The 17,123-nt window shown below is 35.3% G+C and overlaps 3 protein-coding genes across 4 annotated transcripts; all 3 read left to right on the top strand.

The window, feature by feature from the left end:
* Positions 1-1,578: 1,578 nt before the first annotated feature.
* LOC116291863 (uncharacterized) lies at positions 1,579-7,880 on the top strand. 2 transcript variants are annotated; one of them, XM_031699082.2, is made up of 3 exons: positions 1,579-1,676; positions 5,652-6,990; positions 7,482-7,880. In XM_031699082.2, exons 1-2 carry the CDS (start codon positions 1,638-1,640, stop codon positions 6,987-6,989), a joined length of 1,377 nt encoding a protein of 458 aa, XP_031554942.2. In that variant the 5' UTR covers positions 1,579-1,637; the 3' UTR covers position 6,990; positions 7,482-7,880. The 2 variants fall into 2 exon arrangements, with proteins under 2 accessions (XP_031554942.2, XP_031554943.2); XM_031699083.2 differs by lacking the exon at positions 1,579-1,676 and adding an exon at positions 3,739-3,998.
* A 1,971-nt stretch (positions 7,881-9,851) lies between these two features.
* On the top strand, positions 9,852-11,382 carry LOC148905941 (uncharacterized). The gene is made up of 2 exons (XM_089038792.1): positions 9,852-9,869; positions 10,609-11,382. The coding sequence occupies exon 2, from the start codon at positions 10,615-10,617 to the stop codon at positions 11,062-11,064; it is 450 nt and encodes a 149-aa protein (XP_088894918.1). The 5' UTR covers positions 9,852-9,869; positions 10,609-10,614; the 3' UTR covers positions 11,065-11,382.
* A 712-nt stretch (positions 11,383-12,094) lies between these two features.
* LOC116291864 (F-box only protein 8) lies at positions 12,095-16,835 on the top strand. The gene is made up of 7 exons (XM_031699085.2): positions 12,095-12,443; positions 13,938-13,989; positions 14,145-14,219; positions 14,451-14,569; positions 14,785-14,853; positions 15,369-15,484; positions 15,854-16,835. Exons 1-7 carry the CDS (start codon positions 12,250-12,252, stop codon positions 16,111-16,113), a joined length of 885 nt encoding a protein of 294 aa, XP_031554945.1. The 5' UTR covers positions 12,095-12,249; the 3' UTR covers positions 16,114-16,835.
* Positions 16,836-17,123: the final 288 nt, after the last annotated feature.

Below are 17,123 nucleotides of genomic sequence, written 5' to 3'. Positions count from 1 at the left end.
GGTGGTAAAAACTTTAAACGGGTTCGTTTCTGCGTAAAAAAGCGGATTTTCCCCTCAGAGATTGGCGAATACTGTCCTCTAATCTCCATTCTTGGATTGCTGGCGGCCTGTTGAACGGTAACTTGATAATTTTACCGTTTATGCTTTTCCAAAGGTTACGAATTCCGTTAGTTGCGCGGTACGAGGGGTTTTCGGATTTCGACAAAGTATAAAATCATTTTATTTCGCTGACATCGCTAAAAACATTAACAGCAAATAGCCTTCTCTCAATATCATCAGTGTTAACGAGGTAAGAATTCGTTACTTTTTAATTTCGTTAAGTAAAAGTTTTTGCACAATTGAACATTGCGCGTCCTAATCCCCGTACAAATGGGTATTTAAGACAGTTTTTCTTCTTTGCGTGAAATTTCTAGTTTGTCTATTTGTTATAAAATAAATAAGGGAGATATTGAAAGGTTAATCCCCATATTGGAATTGGAAAATAACCGACAAAACCATACAATATGAGTTCGGGTATTTTCCGAAATAATTTGTTTTTTTCAGTATCTTAAAACGACCCCGCGCTTGTATGCTGGTACTAATTAAAGTGACAACGTGCCCAATCAGAACACGCATAGCATCTTAAAAACTTAGTAGTTTTCTAGGATATTCCTTATCATACAGGAGATAGAAAGATAAGACTGAGTGGGATGACACAAAAATCCCAACCTGTTAGAATCTGCAAATACCAAATCAAATAACCATGCAAGATTATCTAGGAAAATGCGTGGGAATAAACACTTATGTTGTGTTAAAATACTACTTGACGACGCAATGACGTCAGTTAAGCTCTGGATAGAATGGCACGACTAATGAATATGGTTAACACTATGATACCAACACCCACGCTGCTCTTCTATAAATATCAATTTTGAAATAAATTAACAAGATTTTCGCAAATGTGGACTGCGCAAGAGTGCGTAGTCGACAAAAACCAATCAAAACATCGAAAATGGAAGAATGGATAGAAAGGACAAACAAGTAGGACTAAGTTTGGCATACCTGTTTTTTGTCTCTCCCTTTTTCTTCCTTTTTGTCTTCTTTTATCACTTCTCATTTTCTTAGCCAAACCTTGTCTTTGATAAGTTTTTCTCTTAGAGATGATATCTATTTCTTCTAAATACGAAGGGCTAATTACGGGCGATGTTTACAATTGCGTATTTATTTTTTAACAAATTTTGCCTGTCAAAAATTAATGCCTTCACTTCAATCAATATCAAACTCAATGAATAATTTCTTTGAATCTTTAACCAACCATCTCTTCATTCCTCTTCAATTTAATTCAATAATCTAAGAATAAACATGTGCTATAATTCCATAGCACTAACCCGTTAGTCAATCCAGTATGTTATTTATTGATTATTTAGTCATACGTGCTTGTTAACCGGACAGGTTGCACTTTAAATTGCTTGTTTTTGGATCCAAATGAGGCTCTATTATATCGAGATGTACTTCATAATCATTTTTACTCGCTTTCATTTTTTACTTAAATTAGATTGTACAAAGAAACGAAACAGAGTGACATGTACTCATATACGGCTATTTAAAAAGGAGCGAACTTTGATACGTAAGCATTCCAAGATCCTAGAATAGCTGGAATGAGTGGTGTTTCTCATATTGTTTTCAATAACACAGAGGTTAGTCTTTAGATATTGACGAAACCATTTAGACACCTTGATTATTCCTGTTTAGATGTATGCCCACAATTCCTTTCGGTCATGCAATCGCCAGTCACCCATTGAAATAGTTGTATATAAAAATATACCGATATATCATCGAAGAAAATTTTAGTGCTAGGTCATTTTGTTAGTTTTCGCCTTTAATTCGACGATTGTTCTCTGCTCCTCCTTCCTCTGCAAATCTAAAGTAACACGCAAAATTCCAATTCGCCGCGTTCTGTGAATTAGCCGTGCCCTAACTCTGATCAGCCTAGATGTTGTTTTGGAGCATCGATAAAATTTTTAACGTAATAATGGGAACTCATAACTCGCTTTTTATCTGTTCCATATGACATTATTCTTCTTAATTCTATGCGATCGCAGAGTAATTAAGATAAAGTAAAGTTTTACACTGCATAAAAAATGAATCGAATATCGTGAAAAATTCTCGATCGTTCGTCACCTGAGACCTGTCGTGCCTCATCTTAAAATCCATGCAATCTAATTACAAAGACGTCATAACGATTATCCAAAAAAAATATTCCAGGAAAACTATTGAGGTAGTTTTATGTTTAGGGGTTTTTTGAACATTAAGGTTTTGAACATTAACATTGGGGTTTTAGCAAAGATATTTTCATTGTCTATCCACTGAATTCCCGTTGAACTCCGTTAATAAAACTTTATATAGGGAAAAACTAGAAAATCGTTCGTCAAAGGGACCATGACACCGCTAGTTTTTACCGCATACTTTTTTAATCAAGCGCAGTCAAAACTACTTCTCGATAACTAAGAACGAGCAGGAACGAAAGAAAGAAAGATTAGCGTACCGTAATCAATGACAAAGCATAATTTTTCAAGGCTTTAATATTTTCCTCAATTATCTGCCTAATTATCCTCATAGTCATCGTGGGCGTTTCAAAGAGAATATCAAAAACATTTACATCTTAAACCGCACCATTTCTATCGAACAAAAACAGACAAAATTCTTCTGGAGGTTTAAAGTTATTTTGATTTTAATTGATATAGGTTCTGTTCTAATGAGGGCCGAATTTCCATGCATCTGTCAATGAATGGATGTGATAAAACTTAACAAACACTTCACAGCATCCAATCACGAAATGAGATACAATTAGTTGGGGAGATCGTAAATTGATTCAGATTTTTTCACAAAAAAGTAGCTTATGCAATAACCTTGTTAACCAATTAGCACACATCCGATTTGCAGGTAGCTTCCTGAAATAGCGAGAGAGGAAACTTGAGTGAACGCGTGTAAGCTGGAAATAAATCTAGAACTAACGACAAGACAATCATCAAGCTTTAACTGATACAAAGATTAATACCTAGCACACTACTGGGAAGGGACCCACAGTTAGTAAACTTCCTTGACTCCTTTAGAGAAAACATCCGTCAATTCATCTTTGTCTATCCGGCCCCGGGTACAGGTGGGCAGAAAATTCATTCAATTATGTAATTGAGTTTTTTTAGTGCCGGGACCGCTTGGCTTACGCCCGTAAATCTTACTATTTTTTTCTTTTCCTTCCTTTCCTTTTTTCTCTCTGTGTTTTTTCTTTTTTCTTTTTCGAGTGAAAATAAAGATACATTTGTGTATTTAGTTACTCCAACGTAATATCAGTAAAGATAAAAAGTGTGGCAAGAATTTTCTGATAAATAGTTGTAATAATGTCCCTAAGTTTAATTTTATGTCGCACAAAGACAAGCGTGCAGAAGAAGCCGAACTATTGTTCCTTCATGAAAAATTAATAACAAGTGTCCTTGTTCAGTTAAAGTAGAATTCTTGAACAAAGATTTACCATAACATCAGCCTGTACTTTCAATTTTTCGGCTACTTTTATCATTATAATTCTTTTAATTGAATAATTCCGAGAACGATTCAACTAGAAAAAGATTCCAACACTTTTGCAGAAAATGTGAGTATTTATGAGATCAAGGACTTCTTAATTAGGCTTCTAAAAGCATACGGTCATACTCTTTTTCCAAAACACCATTATAGAATATAGTACTAGTGATATTAAGGTGTGAATTGGTGCCATTATCTCCAACCCAAAATAGCGGAGGATGATGTTTAGGCATATAAATGGGAACAAAGCAGAGCAGGCTTTTGCATTTAGAATCACTCGTCTCTGAAACAGCAATAACAATCAGCGGTGGTCTTCAACAAAGAGTTTAAAAGGGACTGCTGTATAGAGAGCTCTTTGTTCAGTGGTAGTCTTCGTTGTGAGTCGAGCAAGAGTCATCAGAAATCCAGAGCAGAATTCTTACTCGTGGCAAACATTTAACGAGGTGAGTCGAGAAAGAGAGAAAGCCGAATAACTTGCAGGATAAATAGTGCCATAATATCGACATGTACAGGAAGGCAATGATTATGGATTAATTTAGACTTTCCGGCTGAAGTTATATAACACTATCCTACTAATATGTTTATTCAGCTACTTCAGAAGTATTTCGATATACTTCAAGCATTTAAAGTACAAAATTACTAAAAAATAGATAAAAAGTCAGTCAAAGGGAAAATATATATTTTTTGTAGCTTTTAGAGTTTGAAAACAAATTTGAAAGGCTTCATATTTATTCGACTAAAAGTGCTGTAGAAGGTGTTTTAAAGAACTCCGTAGTTAAAAAGTGTCGAGATCTGTTTACGGAATGAATTTCAGGTTTTTCTCAGTTTCTCATAATTTAGTTCGGTACACTTTGCCTAAATTTAGATTTTGAGATTATTCGTTGTGACGTGGAATTTTTTGTACCTAGAAAAGGAAATTAAAAAATAACCAGTCAGCCAGAAAAGGGGAATTAATGCTCTACGCAGTATAGAATGATTGAAGTAAATAGTTATGACAGTGAATATAAGCAGGATGTGGTATCATAATGAGGCACCCGTGGCCTGGCGCACGTGCTAATCAGACAAAACTATAACCTGTAGAAAGAACGCACAGCTAGAAATGAAAACAAAACCTGTGTGATAAAAGAGAAAAAATGATCTTATTTAAAGGCCTTTATTCAGTAACTAGTGATACAAGTCAACGATGAACGCTATATAGATGAAGGGAAATTATGTCTTTAGTGATAGTTTGCGTTTCAAAGAAAGAGAAAAATATAAGCATATATTCAGTCACTAGTGATCGACAACAATGTCAGGACGCTTCATATAATGGGGAACCATGTCCGCTTTAGTGTCTTTTTTGCGCGGTTTCCGGCTAAGAAAAAAAAATTTCGTTGCGGAGAGGCATTATCTTGGATCTAAAATCTAATACCAACTTCTCACATAAGGCCAGCGCTTAATCCGATAGTGAAAGTAGACAAATTTGTTCATTTACATACAAACAAGGCTTAGTATTCTTATCGTTACATAACCACAGTGGTTCGGAAAAGAAATTATTCGATATTTTCGATATTATTGTCTGTTGAATATTTTAATCTTCAGTTAATACTTCTGGGAAAAGTAAAGTTGAGGGGGTCAGGTTGCAATTTGGACGTAAGTTATGTTCATTTCCACCGTCACATCTTATTTATTTTGACTTTTTGTGCTAAGGTGTTGGCCATTATTGTTATTTAGTTCTTTCGTACTGTTATTTTGGTGACGAACTCATTAAAGTAAAGTAAAGTAAAGTAAAGTAAAGTAAAGTAAAGTAAAGTAAAGTAAAGTAAAGTAAAGTAAAGTAAAGTAAGTAAAGTAAAGTAAAGTAAAGTAAAGTAAAGTAAAGTAAAGTAAAGTAAAGTAAAGTAAAGTAAAGTAAAGTAAAGTAAAGTAAAGTAAAGTAAAGTAAAGTAAAGTAAAGTAAAAGTAAAAGTAAAAGTAAAGTAAAGTAAAGTAAAGTAAAGTAAGTAAAGTAAAGTAAAGTAAAGTAAAGTAAAGTAAAGTAAAGTAAAGTAAAGTAAAAGTAAAGTAAAGTAAACTAAATTTAAAAGCAACCTTTTCCTTTTTTGTAACTTTCACAGATGAACCAACTGTGGTTGATGACAATGGTTGCGCTACTTGCGATCAATGTGATAGCCCAAGATGAAGGTGAAGAGCACTTTTTGAACTTGGTTCGTAAAAAGGCTTGTGCAGGACGGTCCTGTAGTGATGTCAGGCAAACTGAAACTGACTTGACCGAAGAAGAGGGAAAGATGGACGATTCATCTCATGGGGAAGGTGATGACGAACAAGATGTGACAAGTTCCATTCAAGCACCAGCAGTAAAGTTGCGACAATCAAGCACAGTAGAGAAGTGCAAGACATTGAGATGTCGGTTACGATATGCACTTGAATCACACAAAGACGTCGATCAAGAATGGGGTGTCAATACTGACAAAGACGATCGTAGTGCGGACGAACCAAAAAAGAAATGCGTGGCATGGAATTGCAAACGTGAAAATGTCTTGTCGAAAAAGAGCCAAGTTACCGACAACAAGAGATGCATGTCATGGGGTTGTAGAAAGCGAAGTCTAAAAGCCGCCTTCAAGCGAGATAGTACCACGACCCGTAACAATGATGAACTGAAGGAAGACAATCTACAAAGACAAGAGCGAAGCGACGTCGAAAAGAATATGCAGTCTAAGAGATGCATGACTAGGGAATGCAAAAAAGAGGAAGAACTACTGACTAGAAATATAAAGAGAAAAGCCTCAACAAAATGCTTGGCCTGGTACTGTCAAGGAAAACGCACAGTTGCAATGAAGAGATCAGGAGAGATTGATACATCTAAAAGAATAATCAGTAGGAAGCCAGAAGAAGACCTTGCTTTGTTTGATTTATCGAGGGATGGAAAGTGTAAAGGCTTGGAGTGTCTAACCAAGCGCATGATAAAGAACAGTAATTCTGATGTTGCTTCGTTAAGCAAAAAGAACAAAATGCTCCCGGGATGCATAACCTGGAACTGTTATGGAAAACGCACTGCTGCAAAGAAGGAACCCGCAGCGATCGACAGCTTCAAGAGAATAATCAGCAGAAAAAACGACAAGGACCTTAATTTGTTGGGTCTATCGGATGAGAAGTGCAGAGGCTGGGACTGTCTTAAGAAGCGTGTAGTCCATGGGATACAAAATGATATACCAACGAAGTGCCTATCATGGGACTGTGATAAGAGAAGAGCAGATACTGGTGAAAGCAGCAGGTCACAAGGAGATATAAGTGAGCAATTGCACGAGAGCGATACAACGCACTATGGCATACCTGATGAATATAAAGACATGATACGAATGCCAATCAGACGCGACGTTTTGGGGCGTGTTTCATCATATTTTACAGAGAGAGGTTCCCGACGCACTTTACAAAAAGATATTCACGAGAAGTGAGGTAAGTAAAAATGAAGACTGGTTAAAGAGGGGTTTGAATAAGGGACAAAATCAAAATGGCAACATCTTGCACTTCATTGCCCAGATTAAAATTCTATAGACATCTCAGGTTTCAAAAAAAATTGTGGAGCGGAAAACTGAAAGCGAAATGAATTTAGATATGAAAGGAAGTGATAATTGTTTTGCCTTTTTAATAAGCAGTTCCACAACGCCAGCACCATGAGCGATTACCTGCGCTTACAAATTGCGTCTTAGATTCAGTTCAGTTCAGATTTCCGATCTCCGACCAACAACGTTTTTTAGAATTAAGCTGTATATACAGGATAACAGTTGTTTAGGTCAAGGCCATTTTCGGAGTAATAGGTTCGGTGAGAATACCGATTGAAGGGCCTGGGCTGTAAAACTGACATTCAAACATTTCTACAGACACTCCATGTTCTATCTGGTAGTGTTTAGTTAACTTATTATATTTTTTTGCTTATGATATTTCAGGCTAGACAAGGGAGAGAAGATGAAGCACAAGATAAATTAAAATGTGAAGTCAAATTAAGTCAACTCATCTAAGGAACTCTTTCTAGTTTTTATTTTGTTTAAGTGTTCACAGACATAGAATTGCCAGCTGAAAGCTTTCGAAATATAATAAAGATTAATTATCTAAATTACAAATGCAAGACGACAAGCCAAATCATTGTCTTTTTGTCATTGCATCAGTCATTCATGTTTATAGGTGCGGGAAGTAATGCATTCTTCTTACCAAACACACAACGTTTTGGCGGGTAAAATATCATATGACGAACCCGACAATTCATGAATATAAATATATGCAAAACAATGAAATAATGATAATTTGATGTATTAAGTAAAAATAAAACATTCTTGATCAATAGACTAGCCCTTGAGTCGGCTTCTTTCTGGCAGGTATAATAATGGTACGCTATTAATAAACCTCGGTTGAACTTGATAATTACAGTAAATATATGAACCTCGGCTTGGAATCATCGCTTCGTGGTCTCTCAAACGAATTCGGGAAATGCTATAATGAAAACTAGTTTACCCAAGACTTCTCCTCTTTAGACGCTCTGGGTTTCCAGTATGAAGATGTGTTAGCCAACATCCACGCCCACTCCACCCCATACTACGTTTCTGGCTAGCTCTGACTTAGAAAAGCTTTATCATACAAATTTTTGCCGTGACTAAAGTGAAAGAAGAGTACAACTAGGATAAATATCAAAGGATACTGAACTATATGACTTTTAGTAGCAAGTTCTTATTTGATAACAACATACACCGTGCCAGACTGTTAGCTTGTAAAAAGAAAACCTTCGAATCTTCATCGATATCCTGAAACAAGTACCCCTATGGGCTGATCAAAATCAGGGCATGCCGGGATAACTCACAGATCTGAAACAACCTTTGGGCGGATCAAAGCCAGGGCACGGCTAACTTACAGATCGAACCCTGAAGTTCAAACATGGGGGGGCAAACATGAAATTCAATTGGCTAATTCTCTCATTTTTATTTTATTTCTGATCAAGAATTAAAAAACAAAAACAAGTAAAAGGAAGCAATTCTACAGCAGGCTATGTTCTTTGTAAATGTAGATATTCAATGCATACAGTCTAAATAACACCTAGTCTTGGTTGAGGTTTCAAACAATTAGGGAGTTAGGAACAGTACACTACTAAGGATCGTTTCAAACTTGCTGTTAATCGATAGCCTATCAGAAAGCGCAGAAAATGAAATGGATGATTAACATGCAGTTTTGATATCAAGATATTGCCGCGCCTTCGTCTTAATAACAGTAACTCTGGTTATATTATTTATATGTTGTAAGCTCCTAATAAAGTTTATTATTCTTTTCTCTACTTCTGATAAGAACTTCAGAAGAAATGATTCTTCAAAAACAGTCACTGATGGTTTTACTGGCGGGTGCGGTGTGACTGATTGTGGTGCGCGGGAATCATGCGCAGGCGTACAGGACGCTGGTCAGCATGGGGTGTGAATTTGCAGTCGGCGTACACCTATTAGACCCTAGTTCTCACATCGTAAAGTAAAGCTCAATAAGATGTTTACTTGTAGTTTGGACCTGTAGGAAGGAACGATTCTTAATCTACGAAATCTGATTTACTTAATTGAGGAAATAGGTATTCAATCATTTAGGTAAATGCAGGTTTAAATCAAAAAACCTTTTTTTGTAATTCATTTCTACGATATTGTCCGTAATTGAGATTTTCCGTACAAATTTAAAGCGGGACGCTTGCCACGAATGCGCGCCTTTTCCTCTTTCCTGTCTTTGCGCAGTCTGTCCAATCAAATCCAAATAATGAAAAAAGGAAAAATATCAAAATATTGGGATTTTTTATAAGCGCAAAAAGGAATGTTAATAGAATAAATTGTAAAATCCAAGTTCATGGAAAGATAAAGACACAAAGATTGGCAGATGTAATATGGACTAGTTCAGTATAAACTGATTCGCCGTCTCAGTTAGCCAGTGTAGCATACTGAGTGGTTCACTCTTGTTTTTATACTTTATAACTGTTTCGTCTTGCAGGATTATCCTCCTGACCGTAGGCTTGTGACAACTTACAACTTCAAATAGCCGAAGACTCGGAGATAGGCAAAACACTGTAACTGACTCGGGAATCATGAAGTAGGCGTTAAAAGGAAACGTATCTTTAATTGTTTCCTAATTTACCGCTGCGATGCCAATCAAAAATGATTAAATTTGTCCTTGGTTTTCTCTTAAACCATTACACAATTTCCTTGCTTTTTGTCCACTTCACTTCCGTACACAATGGTATGGTTCTTCAAACCTAGAGGCAATCTCCTATATAAGACTACATACAAAGAAAGGGAGTTATGGTGACAGTTAGCCATCAGGTGAGGTCTATAATTTTCGTTCTTTTTATCTTTTAAGTTTTATTTACGATAAAATTTCTCGTGGAAAGGAAGGAAGGAAAATACAAGCACCACTTAGTCGTGTAAACATGTTTCAAAGCAGTAGCTTTGTAGTAATGTGAGGTGTATTATTTTCTTAGAAAACTGTATTTGTATTGTTCAGTACCTTAATATCTATTGGCAATCATATAGGTGTGTTTGGAATGAGATGTGTGGATGGTGTGCCTTTTGAGTTCTTAATTATATTCGTTTCTTATTAAAGTGTATATTGAATGTAAGACTGAGATTACTTTAAAGTCTACATGTGCACCATTTATGTAAATGATTGTCATAACGGCTGAAGATACTGACTGTTCTCGTAATCAGTGTACGATATCAATACTTCATTGAAAAAGTGCCAAATACATCATAGTTACATATATAATTAGCACTTTGATATATCTATCAAAGATACCTAGAATCCATTAAATTGATATTATTATGATAGATTTGAAAAGAAGATGTCTCCTCAGTTTTTACATTTTAAAAATAAGCAAGGAAAAAAAAACGTTAACAGGACCACGATTTTATCCAATTTCTGTTCGAATTGTTTGGGTATATTGCACACGTTCTATCGAACAGAAACTTGTATGTATGCGTTGTTGATAACTAAATCTATGTAATTGTTTTTTCGGGTTTTTTTTTTTTTTTTTTTCTCGTTGTTCTTTTGTTTTGTTGTCAGGATAAAATGCATTCACATCTACTTCAAGTGTTTTTAGTCGCATGCCTGGTGTTACCTTGTCTTGGAACTGCTCTCAAGGAAGAGGGTACCAGAAAAGGGAAGAGAACGAAAGTAGAACAAGATACAGATAGTCTAAAAGGCGAAGAAGGGGAAGCATTTGGTAATAACGTGCTTACGAGTTCTGATGCCAAGAATGAAGGATTACAAATGTGGAATCCATTGGAATCTGAGAGAGAAAGCGGAAACGAGAAAAGGGCAACAAGAAAAGGGAAGAGAACAAGAGTAGAGCAAGACACAGATAGTCTGAAAGGCGAAGAAGAAACCACATTGGGTTACAATATGCTTACACTTTCTAAAGACAAGAACGAAGGATCGAGAAACTTGAGTCCATTGGAAGCCGAGAGAAAAAGACACGAAAAGAGGGCAACTAGAAAAGGGAAGAGAGCCAATATATAATCCTTCAGACAGAACAGAAGGATAACTGAATAACTCAGAATAGAAATTCGACAAAATAGAGATAAAATAACAATGGAAAAATCAAAGTAAGACGTATCCAAATACGCTGAATATGGTTAGAAATGTTGTTTTTTATATAGTAAAGCTTGGTTATTGAAATATTGAAAAGTTGACTTGTAAATAAAGTGAGATTAATCTAAATAAGTGAAAACTTACCGATTTCTGTGAAAACTTATTTCATTCTGGCAGCAAAAGGCCTTTAACTGATTAACTGAGTGAATTCTGAAAATAAATGAAATAAAATGAGCTTTAACAACATTGCTTGATTATCTTAAAACAAAACAAAACGAACGAACAAAACAAACAAACAAACAAAACAAAACAGCAACAAACTACAGCAGTTGAAGCATTCTCGTTAAGTAAGAGAGCTACAAGATATACTGAGACAGGGGCGGATTTTTTCCCTCTCGACCCAGAAATACTTTACTCTGTAAAATGGTATAATCAGTACATCACTTTTAAATGATATATCAACTAACTTCAGCTGCTGCCTAAAAGGCCTATGTTGACCCGTACGACTCACTCCCTGCTACCATCGTTATGAGCATGGGGAGGTCAGGTCACGCCCCTTTTCCCTGTGCTTTGTTTAAATTTGCAAAAAATCGATGTGCAGTATTTTTTCCACACTTTTAGTGACCAAAATTTTAGTTCCGTATTAAGTATCATTTACGTTAATCCCAATATCCATTTACTCCCTGAGAACGGGCCCCTTCAATCTACCTCCTCTACGAAAATTATCATCTGATATCCCAGTTGGAAGCGAAGGGCAGCTAAGGGGAGTCAATGTTAAAATTATACGGCAGTTAAGGCTGTTCTGGTCTAATTAAAGGTAAGTAGTAAAAAAGTCCCGACGTTTAAGCAAAAAAAAAGACCTTTTTTTCATTTATTCATCCGAAAGTGAAAATAGAATAATCAGCGGCATTTCATAAAAAGCACGCGCATTCCCTAGCCACGTCACAATTGCATATGTCATAGTTGATTACCACAACAAATGGACTCTTGAAGAAAAATCGCCATGTAAACTTATTCTTCTGTGGCTTGTTTTAAAGCCTTTTATTAAAAAATCGCCTTGCTAGACGCTTCAATAGCACTATTCTGTGAGGTTATTATGCTTGGCCATCCCTAATGGGGCAGTTTCATGGGATTTTAGCACGAAAAGAGTCTTCGAGATCCAAAGAAGCTCTCCAGACGTTCCCAGATCTGGACAATCTTCCTCCAGAACTGGCTGTTGCTGTGTTGTCGAACCTTAATGCTACCGACCTATGTCTTGCTGCCTGTGTGTGGGATCACCTTGCAAATAATGATTTATTGTGGATGAGGTACGTTTATGGATTGATAAGCTTTCTACATTTTATTCCTTGAAGCTTTAAACTTCGATTTGCTGTACAATTAATTGACAAACTGGTATCGTTTGAGTAAAATTTTAATTGCTTGTACATAATTTCTAAGATCATATCTTGGGAAGAAATCGTATAACTGTTTCGACTTTTTTGTACACGAAACGTTACCTTCATTATTGCTGAAAAATATTGCAATACTGAAGTTTGCTCGCTAATATTCATTAAACCATTTTCAATAGTTTCTGTATCTGTTTATTTTATAAATTATCCTGACGTAATTGATCTAGCAGAATTCTAAATACTCGAAATGAATACTTCGAGCAATTTAGTCTAGTAGTTCTAGAATGCTTAAAAAAGTAAATGTAAATATAGCTCTTGATGTGCTATGTTTACAAACAGAAAACATTGTGATGTTGATTTAGGTTTGACATAACCCTCTTTTCTTAGTCTTTGTCTGTTGTATCGGCTGATCGAATTGCGGTTGGTAAGGTAACCATAAGAATCAGCTAAAGCTTGGCTAAAGCTTGAAATGAAGTTTACATAGATAGTTTTAATTAATATTATTAGATGCAAATGCTATATAATACAAGTCATTAGCCCTCTGGTTATGAGCCTACACGATCATAAGCCCAACCACTTGCATCTGCTAACATAAATTTCTTCCCAGTCATAAGCCACCTCCAATGATGGAGTACCTCTGTGCGCATGGACCAGGGGCCTCCCTAAGCCTGCATGGACACATGAACATTCACATTTCAAAACATTTACAGCTAATGTCCCATTGTTAAAAAGAGCACAATTAAATATTTTTGAATAGAACAGATTTCCAACATTTTTCTCTCTCCTCTTTATAAGTCCCCACTCCAGTTATAAGCTCTCCCAGTTGTAAACCACCTTCTGCCCAGATTATAAGCTTTCCCAAAAATCCTTATGAAATTGTATAGCCCCAGGGCTAACAACTGGGATTTATTGGTATACAAAGAGCATAAATGCAAATTTGGAGCAAAGTGTGACTTTTAGTCTATTCAACACAGCTGAGGCAACAAAAATATAAAGAAAAGCAAACAATAGATAGATTTTTAGTGCTGGATTGGTATGATTGAAGCATATAATATTTAAAATATGATAAGGCATTAGACTACATTAATTTTTTATTGCATGGAAGGAGGAGTAGCCTTCGAGCAGATGTTATATTTCTTCCCATCCATATTATTTTTCATGATAACTAATTAAAAATTAGAGATCACAAAACCCTGCTATAGAAATCTATATGTAACACTATATAAATCATTATCAAATCATAAATCAAAAACGTGATTAGCACTGTTGAGTGGCCCATTCTAAAGCCAGATTGAGGGCAGAAAAATAAATTTTGTAAGGGTACAGCAGAAGAGGCCATTTAAGTTTAAGCAACTGTCTATTTTAGTGCTAGGAAAACTTGTTATTTTAATTTTAGTTTTGCTCTTTTTGTAGCCTCTGTAGGACAACATGGAAGTATGTACCAGCTTATAAAGAAATGCGCAAGGTAAAATGTAAATCATACTTGATACTATGTCATAGCCTGGCAGATCTGGGGAAGGGTAGTCTTTACCCCCACTTCTATTGCAAAACATGCTATGATAAAGACATGTAAATGATTGTCCAAGGTGTTAAAAAAAACATCTTTTACTGTTTCAACAGAGTAACCTTCCATACAAATCCCTATATCTTCTCTTAGATGATGGAACCTGCTTATTTAATGTGTACCCCAAAGAGGTAGGCTATCGAAGATGGTCATATCAATAAATTAATCTATGTATTTTATTTTTATATTTATATAAATATATATGTATATATATATATATTTGTTTTTTGTTTTTGTTTTCTTGGACCCCACCACCCATGCCTTCCCTTAAATGAGAGAATCATGACTGAAAATCGCTATGTATCAACGATTATTGCTGTTGAATGGACTGGAATTGAGAATAATGCATTTATATTTTTCAGGGAATGCTGTTTTTCCTTAAACATAGTATCTTGGAAGACAGCGTAGAAGATATAGCATTATTTATAAATGGAGCAAGTGTGTTTCGTTCTGATGCAGTCAGAGATTATTTGTATGACAGGTGTGTTTATAAATAGATTCAACCAGGTATCATATGTAATCATGCAACATAGATAACTGAAGACTTCTGGGATAAAACGAAAAATTATAAAATGAAAAATTTTATATACTGTACTAAGAATAAAGCACACCTTGTAGTCCCCACAACTGAGCTATAATTTTCTTCAAAGAGCAATTCTATGATTCAACTTGTCATATATATTATAATTATTTTAGGAGGGACATTCTTGAAGAATTAATTAAGCTACAAACGTATTCCAATATGTTTTTACCAGAAGCTATGAGGTAAGCACAGCAATAGTTTTAAATTCATGGTTATGCCCTCTTTTATGTTTCTGAAACCAATTCTTTGATGTTTTGACTGGCTGTATGGCATATGCACAATGTACAGTAATCTTGTAAGTTTTGAATAAGGGATAAGGGACCCTTTATTGGGAATTGGAGGTGGTGGGACTTACTTGTTAATAACCCATACTAGAAATCTGACTCCACCCCTCCATTTTTGCATTAAAAATGGCCCTTCCCTTGTTTTCTATTGTTTATTTTAACCCTTCTATCTTGAGCCTGATTCTTTTGAATGACCCCTTCAAATCCCACACCCCCCCCCCCCCCCACACACACACATTAAAAAAGTAAACAATTCATAATTAGATGGTGTCATTTCATAACCATACAACATCATTTTTGACACGCAAACTATAGCTTTAGGAAATAAATATCCTAAAACTATAGTTTGTGTGTTTGGTGTTTTTTAGCACCAATTCTTTAGTTCAAAAATTTCCCCCCCTTTTTGTGCACAGAAAGCTGTTTGATTTGATACAACCACCAGAAGAAAGAGGTGAATACATTGACACATTAATAGAAGTGTTCAGCAGAAGATATTTAGAATGTAATCCCACATGTGAACTCTCACAAGGTAAGTTATACTTTCAAAGTAAATATTTGACTGAAATATCTTGAAAGTTCAAATGAAATATCTGAATCTTACAGCCAAAGACCCAAAACCAACATATTTTCAAAATCCTGTTGGAAGACATACATATCTTCCTTATGGTACTTTTTGGTTTTCTGAAATAATTTACTTCTTATCTTTCAATTTTATGGACTGATTCCATGAGAAAGTCAAAATGGTGGCAAAACAAAGCATACCAAACTCTTGAACAGGAAGTGATTTTGCTCAATACAGTGCCTTCTGTGATTGGTTAAACAATTTCGTAATCTATAATGAAGGACTTCAATAATACATGAAGGCTCGATCTAACTTCGGTTTACTTTTTCTTTACAGATACACTAGTAATTCTATGCAACTCACTACTACTACTCAGTGTTGATCTAAGCAGCCCAAAAGTTAAAAATAAAATGACCAAGAGAGAGTTCATTAAAAATCTCCGAGGGGTAGTACACCCATCAAGTGTTGACTTTATTGGAGACCTTTATGACAATGTTTATCTACAAGGACATGTAGCTGTCCCAAAAGGAAAGTGCCTCAAAATACAAACTTTTCCTTTTGTACGACCTTATGGAAACATCTTTTTTGCTATATGACTTAAAACCTTTGTTTTATCAATTTTAGTCAAGAACAAAGTTTATGTACTCAAACGATAATACTGACAGGCTCAGTTGTTTTTATCGAATGCACTTGTGGTTATTTTAGTGATAGATATTGGTGCTGTTTTTGTACATTTTAGAGTATCTGAATAGACCATATTTGAATTTGTACGATATTGCTGTGTTCCTTGATTACAGACTCATTTACTCAGGGTTAGACTTGTTTCAGTGTGTTATACCAACAGTAAAGTAAAGAATGCACAACTTCAACAATTCAAACACTTTGAAATTTGACAGACCTTGACTGGAACACATAAATATTCTACACGAAATCACTTATTTAATCAAAGCAATGAAAATTGCTGAGAAAGATACACAGTGGGAATGGTCACATGGAGCAATAATGGGACTTAATGCTTTCTGATGAACCAACACTGCTTCAAGATCACTTCCTGTATATTAATTATTAAGCTATCAGTTTTAATTGCTAAGAACATTTTAGCTGATATTAATAACATCTTTTTATTTGAAGAACTAACTTGAATTCATGCCTTGGAAAGTGTAAGACAAAGACAACTGTCAGATAGCGCTATCCAGGCTTTGTACAACCAGACCCATAAACATATAGCAAAGAAATTTTATATATAATAGAATGTCAACATGTTAAATATTATCTAACAACAAGCACGATGATTTGCAATGTTATAGCACTAGCATACATGTGTTTCTTTTGGTAATAAATAAAAATCTAAAATTGAATAATAAGCCTAAATATATTTTTGCACCTGCAAAATACCATTAATATAAACTAATGAAAAAAGCGATCCGTTTAGACTTACAGGGATGAGTGCAAAGTTTTTCAGGGGAGGCAAATCAGTTTTGGCTAAAAAAAATGGCGGGGGGGGGGGGGGCTTTTTCCACCTCCGCAGTCCCTGGATAAGTAGGACTTTGAAGGCCCCACTCATGCATGCAGTCCCAAACAGGAAAACACCTGACTCAACTGAGTT

This window comes from Actinia tenebrosa, unplaced genomic scaffold (assembly GCF_029948245.1).
Source record: "Actinia tenebrosa isolate PJP-AT-01 unplaced genomic scaffold, QUT_ActTen_1.0 PGA_scaffold6__47_contigs__length_16458017, whole genome shotgun sequence".
NCBI lineage: Eukaryota > Metazoa > Cnidaria > Anthozoa > Actiniaria > Actiniidae > Actinia > Actinia tenebrosa.
Note: the sequence above shows the minus strand (reverse complement) of the source record. Positions and strands in the feature narration are given on the sequence as shown.

What these genes read in the sequence shown, in the direction of transcription:
- LOC148905941 (XM_089038792.1), top strand. Translation starts at nt 10,615, where the DNA reads ATGCATTCACATCTACTTCAAGTGTTTTTAGTCGCATGCCTGGTGTTA.
- LOC116291863 (XM_031699082.2), top strand. Translation starts at nt 1,638, where the DNA reads ATGAGTGGTGTTTCTCATATTGTTTTCAATAACACAGAG. An exon ending in TTGTTTTCAATAACACAGAG is followed by an intron (nt 1,677 to 5,651) that starts GTTAGTCTTTAG and finishes TAACTTTCACAG; the next exon opens with ATGAACCAACTGTGGTTGAT.
- LOC116291864 (XM_031699085.2), top strand. Translation starts at nt 12,250, where the DNA reads ATGGGGCAGTTTCATGGGATTTTAGCACGAAAAGAGTCTTCGAGATCC. An exon ending in CTTATAAAGAAATGCGCAAG is followed by an intron (nt 13,990 to 14,144) that starts GTAAAATGTAAA and finishes CTGTTTCAACAG; the next exon opens with AGTAACCTTCCATACAAATC. An exon ending in CACATGTGAACTCTCACAAG is followed by an intron (nt 15,485 to 15,853) that starts GTAAGTTATACT and finishes TTTTCTTTACAG; the next exon opens with ATACACTAGTAATTCTATGC.